The sequence below is a fragment of the Miscanthus floridulus genome, chromosome 2 (genome assembly GCF_019320115.1).
Source record: "Miscanthus floridulus cultivar M001 chromosome 2, ASM1932011v1, whole genome shotgun sequence".
In the NCBI taxonomy this organism is placed as follows: Eukaryota; Viridiplantae; Streptophyta; class Magnoliopsida; order Poales; family Poaceae; genus Miscanthus; species Miscanthus floridulus.
The window spans coordinates 160,452,346-160,469,600 of NC_089581.1; the positions used below are offsets into that span (position 1 = coordinate 160,452,346).

Below are 17,255 nucleotides of genomic sequence, written 5' to 3' on the forward strand. Positions count from 1 at the left end.
AGCATTTTTCTAAAATGAAGAGATTAAGAGTATCTCTAGAAGTTTGGTATAGTTTACTTGCTAAATTAATAGATCTAGCAAAGTTAACAGATGAAATAGCAACCTTAAATTTTGTCCCTCTCCAATCGTCTCCTATAATAGCTCCTAAACGATTTTGAATTGAAAACCCAAACTATTTCCTATGAACCAAACTTTTTTTAATAATTTCTTTGTCTCTTACCGCTTTCTCACCTGGAATCCGTTATTTTCTTAATTTACCCATGAGTCTGATTTACTCCGATCTCCTGAGAAAAACGTTAGGGAGCAAATATGGAGTTCCTCTCGACCGCATAAATTTATGAGTTGAATGTGATATTTGGCAACTTTTTATTTTTAAGGAGCTCTTTTACTGAATTGGAGGACACTTTTTTCCCTTTTTGCTAGAAAAATCAAATTTGGGAGTTGTATTGCAAAACTTCAAGAGATGGTCTAAAGATGATTTATTAGAATTTTTTAAGCCAACATCAAAATCGATAATTTTTTAAACTGACATTATCATTTGATGATGGTATCGTATATTTTTTGTGGACACTCAATGACCCACCCCCTATATATAAATCCTGGCTCCTCCCCTGGCTATGCCAAGAAGATGACTAGGGTCAGGGGGGTTGGCAGGATGTGCAGCGGCGCGGTGGCCGTACGTGTGAGGTGTGCAGAGGCAGTTCATGGACAACGCAGGTGCGGCATAATTGCGGTGGAGGCCGCACATTCGCAATGCATCAACAGTGTGGATCGGAGTCCGTTCATGATCGACGGTATAGGTGGTGGACTGTTCCTGTGTGTGGATAGTGGGTGGGGTGTTGTGGAGGTGCTAGCGAAAGCTTTGTTGGTGATGCTGCTGGTCTCTACAATGACAACGCCTTTGAGCAGCATTTTCCTTCCTGAAGATATTGTTGTCATGGTAGTACTCTGCGTCCATGATCTCCAGGTGAAAACCTCGCATCGGATTTTGTGGCGGGAGACATTGGTGACTCTCGTTGGTTTTCCTTCTTGGAGGCTCACCTTGGAGGTCCATCTTCATGCAATGTCAATCGGCGGGTTTGGAACCCCAACCTCTTAGAGGCCGAGTTTCGAATTTGTACAAGATATATATAATGCGTGTTGTTTTCACTAGAGGAAGGCAACCGTTTGTGGGAGGCCATGATGTTAGAATTCTATAACAAGTTTGGATGGCAAAGTTAGATTAGGATAGGGACTTGAGTGTTGTTACTTTGTGTTTTGTAACTTCGTATAACCGTATGGTGCGTGACATTTAGTCTAAGCATCATGGTTTTATTCTAAACGGCTGTATTCATTTACTTGTGAATTATTGGAGGCCGGAATGTTATATTTTTTTATCTAAAAAGTTTCAGCATCTGTTGTTTTTAGATCATGTAAGGTATCATGATTTTGAAGAACGTACTCCTAGAATCATGACAACCTTGTTCCGTTGTTCATGTTTTTGAGAGATGAAAGGACTAAAACAAATGAAAGAATGTACACAAAGCATACTAATAAGAAATAGACAGAGGATTTGTACAAGTGTTTCATTTCAAAGGTGCTTCAGTATATAATCCCCTCACCTCTACCCCTAACCCTCAAACTCTATAAAGAAGGGAAAACTATTATAACCATATATAACTTTCAGAGCAAAGCAAACATAAGACGTACGTGATTTACATTCCACCCTCGCTACTCCAATTTTCCTCCCGTCCGTATCAACTCTCAAGTACTGAAACCTCTGAATGCCGCGGTCAGGTTAGTTTTGAGCTCAACTGTTGACGAAAACCCTTCTCCAATCTGCATAAAATCAAAACTAACCGTCAAACTTCTGAATATCCAAAATTATGAGCAACCGTCTTCTGATACTAGAAGTTCTTGCCATCCAACAGGTTACTGGTTGAACAATAACCATACACACTAAAAACACCACAATGATTAAACACGATAGAGACAACGGCGCCTTGCCTTTGCGGTGATGGTGATGTTGAGGCACGAGTCTGTGAACGGTAGAACACTGGTGTTTATGATGGAGAGGCCCTGATTCTCAAGCTCGGAGATGATCATCACTAGCACTCCTCTTCTATCCAAGCAGCATATTTTCAGCAAGACGGTGTCGCAATGTATGCTCGCCTCAACCGTCGGGTTGAACCCACCCGCACCAAAGGTGCTCCCTCTGGAGCATGAGGCGTCACTATCAGTTGATATGCGGCACTTACTCTCAAAGACGGTGGGCTCGGACGTTCTCCTTTCCCTTCGCCCCTCCAGGGTCTTCACCTTGTCCTCGAGCTGCTTCACGTACTCGATGGTGCTCCCTAGTAGGGAGATCTTATCTGTCTGAAAAGTTCAGATCGTTTAATACTTCTCATCAGTGAATATGATATATTAAATAAATACAATAATATATAGTTTGCTCATACTGATTCGACCTAAGTAAGTTCTATTACAGTTTGAACCAAGTCACCAGCCAGTCTCCGCCACTCATCCATCTTTCAAAATTTTATGGGCATCGCCATCCATTGATACAGGATAAGTTTGACTAGTGATTGAATAGTTACTAGTGTCAGTGTGGCTTATTTTCCTTAAGCATATATAAATCACCTTTTCCATCCAAGATCCAACTTCCAATTAAGCAATTCAATAATTTAGTATACAACCCAACGTTTTCTAACAATTATTAGCTATAGTACTAGTAGGTGACCGATGTGGTGGCTTTTTATTATTTCGATATATATATGCCTACAGACTAAAGTTGCTGGTTTATTTTTCTGTTTCACTCTTGCTCTTACTCTCGAGAAGTACCCAAAATATAGAGTTAAATGCACCAGAGGTCCATTAACTTGTGAGGAGGTTTCGGTTAGGTCCATTAACTTTCAAAGTGGTTTTTTCGATCCATAAACTTTATACGCCGTATCACTTAGGTCCATACCTCTCCACGTTGGCTTCTCGTGCTGATGTGGCATGATGACGTGGCCATGCGGGCGTGCAGTTGGCTTCCTCCGGCGGCAAGTTCTCCTGGACCTCCGGCGCCACCTACGAGGGCGACTTCACCCGGTTCCTGAGGGTCCTGCTGGACAGCGGGCAGCGTGCGAACGTGACGCTCGCCGTGGAGAGGAGCTGCCCCTTCGACGCGCACCGGCTGGTGCTCGCCATGCGCTCGCTGGTGTTCATGGCCAAGTTCTCCTGGGACAGCAGGGACAGAAGCCTCGAGTGGTTCAGGGTCCACGACGTGAGCGCCCCCGTGTTCAGGGCCATGCTCCACTTCATCTACACGGACGAGCTACCCCCGGCGGACGAAGAGGACGGCGGCGAGGAGGCGGCCGCCGCCTCCATGTCCATGGCGCAGGACCTGCTAGTGGCTGCGGATCTCTACGGCCTGGACAGGCTGCGGCTCATGTGCGAGAGGATGCTGTGGGAGTGCGTCCGCACGGACGGCGTAGGGAGCGCGATCTCGACGCTGTCGCTGGTGAACGGCCACGACAACTACCGCGAGCTCCAGGACCTGTGCATCGGCTACGTCGCTGACGACTGGGAGGCCGCGACTGCGACGGAGGAGTAACGGGAGCTCAAGACCAGCTGCCTCGCTCTCCTCAGCAACGTCCTCGAGGACGTCATAACGAAGCAACTGCTGCATGTTTGGCGCCCACCGAGCCCATCATCAGGCATCGCCGCCACGAAGATGACGACGCCGAAGCAGATGAGCGCGTCAGTGTACAGGTCGTCGGAAGTGTGGAGAGGCAGGCACCAGTTCACCGTCCTGGGCCACAACGCCGTGCGTAGGACCCACGGCAACGGTGAGTTCATCCGTTTCGGCGCCTTCGAGGTGGGCGGCTACGAGTGGCGGATCCTGTGCTACCCGTCGGGATACGACGACGAACACGACGGGCACGAAACCATCTTGCTGCAGCTGCAGGTGGCGACGACTCCCATGGATCCCGATGTCGTCTTGGAGGCATCGGGGAGCATCGCCATCGGTGATGGCAGCAGCTCTGTCTCCGAGTTTGAGAGCGAAAATGATTTCTGCTGCATGGCCGATTTCTGCCACAGGTACACCAATGACGAGCCAGCCGAAGGATGTAGAAACCTGACCATCTCATGTCTTGTGGGTCTCGACGACAGCCTCATGGTGGAGTGCAGCTTCGAGTTCTAGGTGGTGGCTAGCAAGACGACAACGACCGCCGCACGCGCATGGCTGCTGGCCTCAGAGCAGGACATAGTGGTGCCGCCGCCCAGCATCTCCTGGCACCTCGAGCGGCTGCTGGAGACCGGCGTGGGGTCAGACATCACCTTCTCTGTGGAGGACGGCAAGTTCCAGGCGCACACGCTGGTGGTCAACGAGCGGGCGTCGGCCCTCCTGTGGAAGACATGGGCGGAGGTGGTGAAGAGCAAGAAGGGCAAGAAGAAGAAGGAGAGGAAGATGATGATATGGATCAAGGGCATCAAAGCCGTCGTCTTCAAGGCCCTGCTCCACTTCGTTTACATGGACGAGCTGCCGCCGATGGACGACCTAGTGCGCGCCGCCGGAGCCGGGAAGCAGCCGTCGTCGAGCAGCTTGGCGCGGTTGGCTGGCGATCTGCTAGCGGCCGCGGAGCGGTACCAGCTGGTGGAGAGGATGCGACCCCTGTGTGAGAACTTGCTGTGCGAGCTGATCACGCCAGAGAACGCTGTGGCCACGCTGGAGCTAGAGGAGGGGACGAAGCGCCGCCGTGAAGCACTCCTTCCCGGCCGTGGCCAAGGCCGGGTGTCCAGCCCGCCACTGGGAACAAGAACGACGATGCGCACCGCCTCGCACGGCAGGGCCCGCGTGTCCTCCCAGTTGGCCCGGGCGATGCTGCTGGGCGGCATCATCGGTGAGCGCACAAAGTAGCAGCCGCAGCGGCAGCAGTAGTGCGGCAACGGCAACGGGAACAAGAACCCCAACATGTGGCGCGCGGACTCGACGTGCATCAGGTGGCTGGACGCGAGCGGGCCGGTGGTGTTCGTCTTGTTCAGCAGCTGGGTGGGGTCGATCGGCCCGGACAAGGTCCGCGAGCTGGCGCTGGGGCTCGAGGCCACGGGCCGCCCGTTCCTGTGGGCGCTCAAGCACTGTTGGAACCGGTGGTGACCACTAAGTTCATGATCTTGGAGCTGGCTTACAGCCGTCGTGTAGCGATGGTGGGAGAGCACAACATATAAGGCGGGAGAACCGTCACCTATCAGGCTAGTCTATTGGGTTGGAAAGGCCCAAAGGCCTTATATGTTATAGCTCCGGTGGACCAAGGACATGTGGAAGCGCAGGCTCGTGGTAACGAGACGGGCCGACTATAAGCCAGCTCCAAGATCGTGAACTCGGTGGTCACCACCGGTTCCAACAATTGATATCGTGAGCCCATGGTAAAAAAAAAGCTAAACCCAATAAAAAATCTTGGGCGTCACATATGGCGGGGGCACCCCGATGTGTGACTAAGGGGGAGATTGTTGGGGTTTAGTCCCACAGCGTGTAGCGATGGCGGGGAAGCACAACATATAAGGCGAAAGAAGCCCCCCTATCAGGCTAGTCTTTTGGGTTAGGAAGACCCAAGACCTTATATGTTGTAGCTCCGGTGGACCTGAGACCTGTGGGAGCACAGGCTCGTGGTAACGAGCCAGGCCGGCTGTAAGCCAACTCTAAGATTGAGAACTCGGTGGTCACCACCGGTTCCAACAACTGGTATTAGAGACGTCCGTGGTCAAAAAAGCTAAACCCAATAAAAAAATCTCGAGCGTCACATATGGCGGGGGCACCCCGATGTGTGACTAAGGGGGAGATTGTTGGGGTTTAGTCCCATATCGTGTAGCGATGGTGGGGGAGCACAACATATAAGGCAGGAGAACCCTCACCTATCAGGCTAGTCTTTTGGGTTAGGAAGGCCCAAAGGACTTATATGTTGTAGCTCCGGTAGACCTGAGACCTGTGGGAGCGCAGGCTCGTGGTAATGAGCCGGGCCGGCTGTAAGCCAGCTCCAAGATCATGAACTCGGTGGTCACCACCGGTTCCAATAATTGGTATCAGAGACGTCCATGGTCAAAAAAGCTAAACCCAATAAAAAAATCTCGAGCGTTACATATGGCGGGGGCACCTCGATGTGTGACTAAGGGGGAGATTGTTGGAGTTTAGTTCCACATCGTGTAGCGATGGTGGGGGAGCACAACATATAAGGCAGGAGAACCCTCACCTATCAGGCTAGTCTTTTGGGTTGGGAAGGCCCAAATGCCTTATATGTTGTAGCTCCGGTGGACCTGGGACCTGTGAGAGCGTAGGCTCGTGGTAACGAGCCGGGCTGGCTGTAAGCCAGCTCTAAGATCGTGAACTCGGTGGTCACCACCGGTTCCAACAAGCGTGACGCGTCCTGGCGCATGGGGCTCCCCGATGGGTTCGCGGACCGCGTGGCGGGGCGGGGCAAGCTCGTGGACTAGGCACCGCAGCAGGACGTGCTCCGCCACGCCGCCGTGGGGTGCTACCTCGCCCACTGCAGCTGGAACTCCACGCTAGAGGCCATCTAGCACGGGGTGTGCCTGTACACCGACGCGCTCGTCTGCGTCGGCGTCGTCGTCTTCGTGGCGGCGATGCCTGATGATGGGCTCGGCGGGCGCCGAACATGCAGCAGCTGCTTCGTTATGACGTCCTCGAGGACGTCGCTGAGGAGAGCGGGACAGCTGGTCTTGAGCTCCCGGTACTCCTCCGTCGCCGTCGCGGCCTCCCAGTCGTCGATGACGTAGCCGATGCACAGGTCCTAGAGCTCGCGGTAGTTGTCGCGGCCGTTCACCAGCGACAGCGTCGAGATCGCGCTCCCTACGCCGTCCGTGCAGACGCGCTCCCACAGCATCCTCTCGCACATGAGCCGCAACCTGTCCAGGCCGTAGAGATCCGCAACCACTAGCAGGTCCTGCGCCATGGACATGGAGGCGGCGGCCGCCTCCTCGCCGCCGTCCTCTTCATCCGCCGGGGGCAGCTCGTCTGTGTAGATGAAGTGGAGCATGGCCCTGAACTCGGGGGCGCTCACGTCGTGGACCCTGAACCACTCGAGGCTGCTGTCCCTGCTGTCCCAGGAGAACTTGGCCCTAAACACCGGCGAGCGCATGGCGAGCACCAGCCGGTGCGCGTCGAACGACAGCTCCTCTCCACGGCGAGCGTCACGTCCGCTGTCCAGCAGGACCCTCAGGAACCGGGTGAAGTCACCCTCGTAGGTGGCGCCGGAGGTTCAGGAGAACTTGTCGCCGGAGGAAGCCAACTGCACGCCCGCATGACCACGTCATCATGCCACATCAGCACGAGAAGCCAACGTGGAGAGGTATGGACCTAAGTGATACGGCGTACAAAGTTTATGGACCGAAAAAGCCACTTTGAAAGTTGATGGACCTAACCGAAACCTCCTCACTAGTTAATGGAGCTCTGGTGCATTTAACTCCAAAATATATATCCAAACTACAATTTGAGCCCTATGATTTAGGTATGAAAATAAACACCAATTCCACCTCCTCCCTTTGCTCACGGGTCCTTTTAGTTTAGCACAGTCTACTTTTCGTAGATGACAATTAAGCTCCACCTATGATCTTGAGCACTGTGGTACAGACCTACTAAATGACCATTTATACCCTCTCGTTGTGACTAAGAGTGCAATTCTAATTTAATTTAAATATAAAAAGATAATTTTGAATGAAAGCTACAATTAACCTATCATTAACCCATTTCTCTCGTGGCATCATTAAAAGGTCATGTGGCACTTCCATGTATTTATGATGTCATGAGAGAAATGGGTTGCAACTTGGAACAAGAGCCACATTAAGGGCTTGTTTGGCACGGCTCCTCCCGAGGGGCTCCTCCGGAGGAGCCGGAGCTGTTTTGGAGGAGCCACAAATTGTGGCTCCTCCAAAACGGCTCCGGCTCCTCTGTTTTTTACTGAAAAACGGCTCCTCCAAGAAAACGTTTGGCAGGGCTCCTCTGGAGGAGCCGGAGCCGGAGCCGGAGAGGAGCCCTGCCAAACAAGCCAACTTAGGATACGTTTCAACTAAATGAAACTGTAGCTAAGTCACCACGTTTAGAGATCTTTATAGATGCATATTGAGAATACATGGAAGTGCCATACTAAATATATAGATAGAAAAAGAATATATATAGTAATCGATAAGTTTATCAGTGTGCATATTGTATTAGAAAATAAACAGGAAAGAGAAAACAAGAAACTATTTTTTTATTTGTTGTGGGGATTAAGCATGACCTTTTAATTGCTTATGTCTCATAAGATGCTACTTCGTGTTACATCATATGATTCTACTCCTTACAAGAACATGTTGATGAACTAGTATGCAATAATTAGTGGGTGGTCTGGCATGTAACTATATATTCAACTGATCAAACACACATATGTATTAAAACTACTTCATCGAATGATGAATGATCTGAACACATATATAGGATCACTACTTCGGCACATGGCGTTCAAAGATAAGATGTTAATTCCTACCGAGTAGTTCTGATACCCCCGGATCTTAAGAAAGGATCTATTCGAAAGTAAACGAACTTGTAGTAGAGTACTCCTCTCTGATAGATCTCAAACAAGGAGCAGCTAGCTCTCTCTTCTCAAATCATTTTTCTACATTACCAAACCAAACCCTCTCATTTATCTGCATCATCATCAAATTACTAGTACTACATAGTACATACCCAGAAAAACAGACAAACTACAGCTGCCCTTCTGATCATTGGTCAGTTTCAGACCCTTTGTTAGTTACTACTTAATGAAGATCTTTGATTAACTTGAAGGCGGTCAGACCCTCAAGACATCGTGAGAGATTTTGCTGGCATTTCTCACTGAATCGGCACTCTCGGCACTGCTTCGCTGAAGCAACACGACCCTTTTAGGTCTATTGGAGACAATTTCTGGACGGCCGTAGATAGATGTACAATTCAATGTTTTATTGAAGTAATCGCTAAAGAGGTCAGTATATACTTCCTAGGCAAAAGTTTACGTTTAGATACGACTTTCGCACAATGTTTGCTTAGTTTAGGATTTTTATGGTAGTCTCATTCTGGTTAGAGCACGGGTGTTTATTACTCACCTGGACTTTATTAATTTGGTGTAGGTGGTATTATCGAATTTCATGCCAAAAACACATATTTCACATTGGTGTGCACCTCTTTTTTTTTATTCAAGCCACAAGCTCAAATGCCAGTTTTCCTTTACCATGAACACGTGCAAGAATAGACTAACATAACCTATTCGTCCACACCTAATCCAGTGCTACTTCATAAAATTGCTAGAGTAAAACAAAATAATGACATACGATTCATGCTGTTTGCATTGAAGTTAAACCTTTCCTTAATTTGGAACAAGGAGCCAGGGCGCAACTTGAACAGGCTAGTCTTGATTTTCTCACCGCTGAGCATATTATTGGATGCAGCTATCAACATATGAGTTTTTTTTTTGTTTTTTACAGAAAAGCTATATGTCACTCGGGTGATTCTTGGGCTGCTGTCACTCAAATTTTTTGATGTTCACATAGTATATAAGTGATGTTCTATGATATCTGATAGATTTACATATAGTATACATGTGATGCTCTATGATGTTTTTTATGATGTTCACGTGGTATACAAGTGATGTTCTATAAAAATTGCGTTTGAGAGACGTGTAAAGCAACCAAATATGCCAAGTACCAAAAAATAGTATACATGATGTTCATATAATATATATGTGATGTTCTCCGATGTTTTTTATGATGTTCCCGTGATATACAAGTGATGTTCTGTAAAAATCATGTGAGAGAGGCGTGTAAAACACTCGAGTGTGATATCGACAGACTCTTTTTTTATCCATAGTAAAATCTAATAACTTGTATATGATGAGTATATTGGTACATCATCTCTCTCATAAGATTAATTAATCCAATACCATATCTTAATTTATCTATTGTTCATTGTTACTTGCCACATGTGCAATTAATTGGTAGCCAGATTCGTTTCTCTCAAGGAGATGCATATATATAACTGTTGTATCCCCAAATTAAATCATAAATATAAGTAAGCATATACATGAATCCTTAAATTGTGATATTCAAAGAAACACCATTATCACCACTATATTAAATATTGGTTAATATATACACAGAGAGAGAGAGAGAGAACTACTATCCTGTAGCTGGCTATAAAATAACTTATTCTGTAGCCACTTTGAGTTACGATAATTACTATGTTAATTTACAATATTATAGTAACTTCATACTAAGTGGTTTACTATAACGTTATGATAAATATCTCCATGTGTTATAGTAACCAAACTATCATAAATATGTATTGACATTATCGTAAATTAGTATATAAAATTATCGTAAATGGAGGTGACTACAGAATAACTTATTTTGTAGCTGGCTACTGAATATACTCTCCATATATATATATATATATATATATATATATATATATATATATATATATATATATATCATAATAGAAATCTCTTGCTTGCTTGTTCTTGTATTGTTGTTTCATGTATACTAGAAGATACCCTTCATGTTGCTACGGAGATTGTGAAGAACTTGAAATAAAATTGAGTGGAGATGATATATGTAGATAGCTTGCAATTAAGAGGTTGGAAGTTAGTAAGATGACATGGCTATTAGTGGGGGATGAGATGGATAGTTAGTTGGGGGTGATATTAATGACTTACATGTTGAGATAGACTCGGGGATTAGCTTTATTGTTTGGATATACAAGAGTTTTTAAAAAGTATAGTACAACATCAATTCTACAATTTTTTTTTGAAAATTGACCAACATGTGCTTGAAACTCTACTCACGTCCATGAAATTTAATTGTTCTGTTTTGTTTTATTACGGGAATTCATGGTTGTTGTTGTATAACCTCTTTATCATGGTTTCTGAAAACTGACATTCAAATAGTAGGCCCTATATATGTCCATGACACACTAATTATACGCACTGCGATGTAGATTTACCACACAAATCATACAATGTTATATTGCTATTACTCCATCCGTTCTAAATTATAAGTCGCTTTGACTTTTTTTAGTTCATTCATTTTGCTATGTATTTGGACATATTATTATATTCAGATGCATAGCAAAATGATGTACCAAAAAAGTCAGAATGACTTATAATTTAGAAAGGAGGGAGTACTAAACTTGTACGAGAAAATTATTTCAAATACGGTACTTTGAATACTTTGTAAAAATATATACTCCTATATATTTAGAAAAAAAATATTTTTCAGCACGTCCTAGCTACTGTGTGATGATCTACTAAGGCGTACTGGAGTGTATATAAAATTTCTTCACACCCCTCGAAGATATTTTTCAGCACGTCCTAGCTACCACGCTTTGGACTCGATGATGAACTCAATCAGGGGCCGAGCCCCGGGAGCCGGCGCCCGGCGCACCCCCCTGTTCGTCTCGCAGACCGCCATTCGACCTAACTGGATTGGATCCAGGACTGCCGTGCCCTCACCGGCTCCCGGCTCACTGCCTGCACCCTGCGCTGCCAAAGGCCAGGCGCCAAGCCACACACACAGGCCCCGTCCTCGCGTGTGAGTGACTGCGGCGTGTCTGCCGCCGGCCGCCCGGTTCACGTGCACCTCCCCAAGACCAAGTGCGGCGAAATCCAGGGAGGCTGCAGCAATGGACGTTGGAGTTGGACGCAGCACCGTCCAGGTCACAGGCACCTCCTCACGCACTCGCGCAGTCGCGCCCCTATGCTGCTCCACAAACTGCCGCGAGGCGAGACGGAGCCGCCAGACGCCATCGTCGTCCGGCCGGTGTTTCAATTCGACTGCGCGCGGCCAGCGTCCACCCGCTCCAGTGATTTTTAGGTCTATCCATAGAGAAATTATTTCGACGCATGTATTGCCGCATCTCCATCTCATGTGATACTTCAGTTTCGATTTATATCAAATTATCCTTTCGTAATCTATATCTATTCAAGTATAGCATGAAAGCACACACAGCAGGAGAATCCACTCACAGATCCACTCTCAACAGCCTATTTGAATTAGAGAACGACCAGACAAGAACAAGATCGATATGCATTACCTTGGTGAGGTCCGGGACGATGGTGGCCAGCGCCACGAACTGTTGCTGCATCTTCTCGCGCCGCTTGCGCTCCGCGATGACATGCTCCTGCGTGTTCCAGTGCGTCCGGCTCCGCCTCTCCGGTGGCATCTGCTGCACCGCTTCAACGCCGGCTTCCGGCCAATCTCCTCCTGAGGAGAAGTCGAGCGTGCTTGGAGGCTGCCCGCCGAAGGAGAGGATGCGATTGCTCGACGACGATGACGGCTGCCCTGGCTCATTCTTGACCGGCCCGAATAACGGCAGCGGCCGGGGTAATGCCGGGACCCCAAACCCCGGGAAACTGGAGCTGTGGTGATGATGATGAGTAAGGAAGGGGCTAGGGGACCTAGGCGGCGCCATTGTTGGTGGTGTGTAGTACTGCAGCTGCTCGGGCTGTCGCTCGGCGAAATGGTGTTGCTGTTGCATCCCGGCGTGGTGCTCTTCTTCTTGCTGCCTGTACATGTATGCTAGCTCCTCTTCAGAGTAGTCCTGAAAGGGGCAAAACCAATAATTAGTCGAAGCATTCAAATTTTCAGGTGGGTCTCGTGCTAGTTCTTGGCAGTCTTACCGGATGTGAATGCCATTTGTTGAGTTCATCCATCGCCCCGATATATCCTCCAAATCACTAAGAGCGCACAAGAAGATACAAGAGCAAGAAATACGAATCAGAAGAATGAAACAGCGAGATTTCTAATTCTAACCAAAAATATTCAAACAACTCCGTTTCGGAGATCAAAAGAATTGAACACACCTCTGATTTGTTTTTTTTTATTTGCTTCTGTTAATACTGACTTCTTCCTCCCCCCAGTTTCAGGTTCCCACTGCTTCAAGATTTCTCTCTCGATCGGTGATGCTTTTATACAGGCCCGGCCGGTGGTGTGAATTACGGACCCCTTCTGTTCTGAAGAAGGCGTTCACGTGCTCCTTGCGTTTCTGTTTCTCAGAAAAGGCAACGACTTGCACTAGCAATTCTTTGCACGATTGCATGGTTGGATCTGCACACGCGTTCCTATTTTTCTTTTGCCAACGCGATTTATTCCTGTGTCTACTTTTCTTGACATCACGGCGCTGATCCGCGAAGATCTCGTATTATCTTCTTTTTGCTAAGAAAATATGTGATGTATATGCTGCACCAAGTCTGTATAAACAAGTCTTCGGCACAGAGCCTGTCATAAGATTCAGTAGGGGCTTTGCCCCTCCTGCATCATAAAAAAAAAGATTCAGTAGGTTGGGCGACAGTGACGCTCGTTTTAGCTAGAACTGTCCCAACGTAACGCTACCGGAATCCTCAAATTTGCCGAGTGTTTATTTCTTTGTCGAGTGTATTCCCCCGGGCACTCGGCGAACAAATTATTTACCAAGTGCTATCCTAAAAACACTCGGCAAAAAAAAAAAAAACACTCGGCAAATAGGGGAGTTTGCCGAGTGTCAAACAAAAAACACTCGGCAAATAGAGGATTTGCCGAGTGTTAGGAAAAAACACTCGGCAAACGGAGGTTCACCGTGTGTCTGGAAATCAACACTCGGCAAAGTAAATAAATAAATAAAAAAACCGCACCTGCAAAAAAACCCGGCCCCTCCCCTCCCTGCTCCCCTCGTCCCGCCCGCCCCTCCCACCCCCATTCGCCCGCACCCGCCCCCCTCCTCCCGCACCCGCCCTAGCCCCGGCCCGGCGATTTCCCCTCCTCCTCCGTGCGCCGCCCCCTCCCTCCCTCCCCTCCTCCCGCCGCGCCGGATCCGGCCCCTCCCCTCCCCTCCCCCCCTTCTTCTTCCCCGCCGGCGGCCGGCCCCTCCCTCCCTCCCCTCCTCCCGCCGCGCCGGATCCGGCCCCTCCCCTCCCCCCTTCTTCTTCCCCGCTAGTGGCCGCTGAATCCAGCTCCTCCCTCCCTCCCCTCCTCCCGCAGCGCCGGATCCAGCCCCTCCCCTCCCTCCCCTTCTTCTTCCCCGCCAGTGGCTACCGGATCTGGCCCCTCCCCTCCCTCCCCTTCTTCTTCCCCACCGGCGGCCGCCAGATCCGGCCCCTCCCCTCCCCTTCTTCTTCCCGACGATGACGGTGCAGATCCGCCCTCCTCCCCTCCCTCCATGGTTCCACCGGCTGGTGGCATTGCGGATCCGGTGGGATGGAGCCACCACAGCGCGGATCCGGTGGAGAGGTGTCCTCCGGCGGCGGATCCGGTGGGTTGGATCCCGGTGGCGGTGGATCCATGGATCTGACGGCGGGCTCCATGGCGGCGCCCCCTCCCCTCCCCTTCTTCTTCTCCTGGTCGGCCGACGACTGTGGTGGTGGTGGCCGGCGCAGCCCAGGCGTGGATGGCGGCGGCGGTGCTGGTGGTGCGGGCGTGGATGGCGGCCTGCCCTTTTTTTTAAAAAAAAAGTTTGCCAAGTGTTTTTTTGCACTCGGCAACGTCGTCCGACAAAAAACACTCGGCAAACAAGCGTTTGCCATTAAAGGGGTTGCTGAGTGTCCTTTGCCGAGTGTAACACTCGGCAAACCCTTTGCCGAGTGTTTTTGGGTCTTCGTCGAGTGCCCCCGGCACTTGGCAAAGCTGGCGGATCCGGTAGTGTAACTGTTTGTTTGAACTTTGAAGTAGTCTATCTCTATATCTCCCTCAACTCCAAATTAAGCGTGATAGTTACAGCATAGTTGTGAGAAATTCTTTCATGGACATGTAGCTTCGTTGAACCAAACTATGAGCTACAGTAGCTAGGTACCCTCCGATGGTGACAATTTTGTAAGGATGTGTGTACACATCTGTTGTTGGAGGCGGAGTAGAATTTCTGAACTTTAGTTGCGTCCAATACATTGCACTGTCGCCACTCGCCAATTGTTTAATTAGGAGATCCATGTGATAATGGCGTACGGTTTTTTATGCTGAACCTGCAAAGCTGCTCGAAGCAAATCCCAAGAAAGGGGATTCAAATCAAAAGTACAAATAGGAGATAAACCTTTCCATGCCAACTGCCTCCTCTGAGAGTCCAATCCGAAGAAAATCTGAAGAAAATCATAAAGGAAAATCAAAAGAGTCCATTGTTTGTCTTGGTCCTGCCAATGAGGGTCACACAATGCTAATTGTTTGAAGACCATGTTGTTGCATTGTACCAGCTAGGTGCAAGTGCTATACAATACAACAATAGAAAAATATATGGGTGTGTGCACATGCAAAAGCCAACAAATCTGTGATCCAAGCGCTGCCATCTTCTCAGGTGGAGCAAACAAATAGTAAACTATTTAGGACAGGTTTAACTAATCATGCACTTACTTAGCTTTAATTGTCGTCACGTCATGTCATGATATGCTATGCTTTCAAACTAGTAAAAGATATATGATCTTTTGATTCAGTTATATATACTTCTGATTTTGACACCTGCAACTCCGTAACATCATTCTCATGTTGAAGCCACCGTAATATATGCAGTTAAGCGCTCTTTCCTTCTTTTTTCAAAAAATAAAAATAAATATAGCCACGTGATAGTTAGCTTCTAGGAACAGCATCGAGCTTAGTTTAGCTAACTTCTAAAAACTGAAAATTCAGACTTGCTGGCACCGGTTCCGAGCAGGATTGGTTAAAATTGTCACCAACAGCGATTCCAATGCTGAATATAAAATTAATATATGCAAAATTTGCTTAGATTGAGCGGCTTCCTGTACTGGTAAACTGCTCATCTCCCAACATCACATGGCCTAATCAGTAATTAGCCAGTTGACAAATAATGTAGGCCGGCGAACATGGCCAACTTGACCATTTAAAACTGGAACTTGGGACTTCGCGTTTCCATTGTCGTTTGTGATCATGTTTTTAGGCCAGGAAAACGAAGGCCTGCAAGAACTTGTGTTTTAATTATTTTCCCTTTTCCTAGCTAGCCTTTTGCAATCATGTTTAGTGCCATAAAAAAACTATATACATTGCTGCCACTGCAATGCCAGCACACAGCACAGATACTTTGCCAGCATCGACGAGTTACTCAAGTTAGATCGATGAATTGCCCTAACTACACTCACATGCCAATTAATCTTCTAATTATTACTAGACAGCTGCTACTTGCTTCAGCTCAGACGATAAGCTATTATATACTACTGTATATTATACTTTGATTGGAGAAGGCCAGGGATCATCATTTTGCAGAGTCATGCTTGCATCAACTTGAGGTATATACACTAGCTGCAACTAGCTAGCAGGTCCAGACCATCTGTTGTACATGATGGCGCACATCATACAGGATCCTGTATCTGGAGAAAATGTAGAGGTACAACTAAACCAAAGACTCTCTAGTGGAGATTATTGAAGTCAGAAAAGGATAATCTTTGGAGTTGTCAGGATGTTGTGATCGAATCCTGAAGAGGCTGTGTGTTTGTTGTCATCCCACAAGTACGTATAGAATAATATAAGACTTCAGGTTATACAATTATGCAAATAGCATCACCCATTAATACAGGAATCAGGAGGTCTCTACTTGCAAATCTTTGAGTCCTCCAACTTGTTCTAGTGGAGCCTTTTTGTCCATCAACATGACAAGTAAACTACTCCGTAAGATGGTCTCTGACTTTACATTGGTTTCTCGCTTCAAGTAGGTACTATGTACTGTAGCAACAACAGATAGTAGACATTGCTCATCAGCCATCATGCAATGCAAGCTGAAAATCTTAAAAGGTTCCTGATGCAATTTGTACTAACCAAAAGTTTTTCTCCGTCCGCAGAGAACACATTAATTGATTAATTGGACAGGACAGGTAAAGCTTTGTATTGGTTTCTGACTCTCCAAGCCTCCATGGCACCTAATCTGTGTAACTACTAGCACTGATTTGATGGCTGGAACGTGTCCTCGTGACCTCTCCCGGCGTCAAACCTTCTCAGTTCAAAGAACAAACAAGTCCAATTTTCACAAACAGAAACAGATGAAAATCAGCGGGCGGCAGCAGAAGCAGCAGTTAAAATGCATGCATAGCAGCAGCTTTCACCCACAGAGAAGATTCAACAAAGTAAAGCTCGAAATAATCCTCACAGCTATGAACCAGTTGGAAGGCAGGGGTGGATCCAGCCAGGGCAGGTGCTGCCCGTGCTGAATACCTATCTTCAGACGTCTAAGAACACGCGTCCTGGCTCTGCGAGGTGATCTCGGCCTAATCCCATGCTCAATTTGGGATGCAAGTTTGGTCCAC

At 47.7% G+C, this 17,255-nt stretch overlaps 2 protein-coding genes across 2 annotated transcripts; both read right to left on the bottom strand.

Moving 5' to 3' along the window:
* Window positions 1-1,743: 1,743 nt before the first annotated feature.
* On the bottom strand, window positions 1,744-12,698 carry LOC136535149 (transcription factor bHLH18-like). Its single transcript, XM_066527466.1, has 4 exons — window positions 12,666-12,698; window positions 12,080-12,586; window positions 1,987-2,355; window positions 1,744-1,818 (listed from the first exon to the last, which is right to left on the bottom strand). Exons 1-4 carry the CDS (start codon window positions 12,696-12,698, stop codon window positions 1,744-1,746), a joined length of 984 nt encoding a protein of 327 aa, XP_066383563.1.
* A 1,255-nt stretch (window positions 12,699-13,953) lies between these two features.
* Window positions 13,954-14,202, bottom strand: LOC136537352 (virulence-associated membrane protein 2-like). Its single transcript, XM_066529349.1, has one exon. It carries the CDS (start codon window positions 14,200-14,202, stop codon window positions 13,954-13,956), a length of 249 nt encoding a protein of 82 aa, XP_066385446.1.
* Window positions 14,203-17,255: the final 3,053 nt, after the last annotated feature.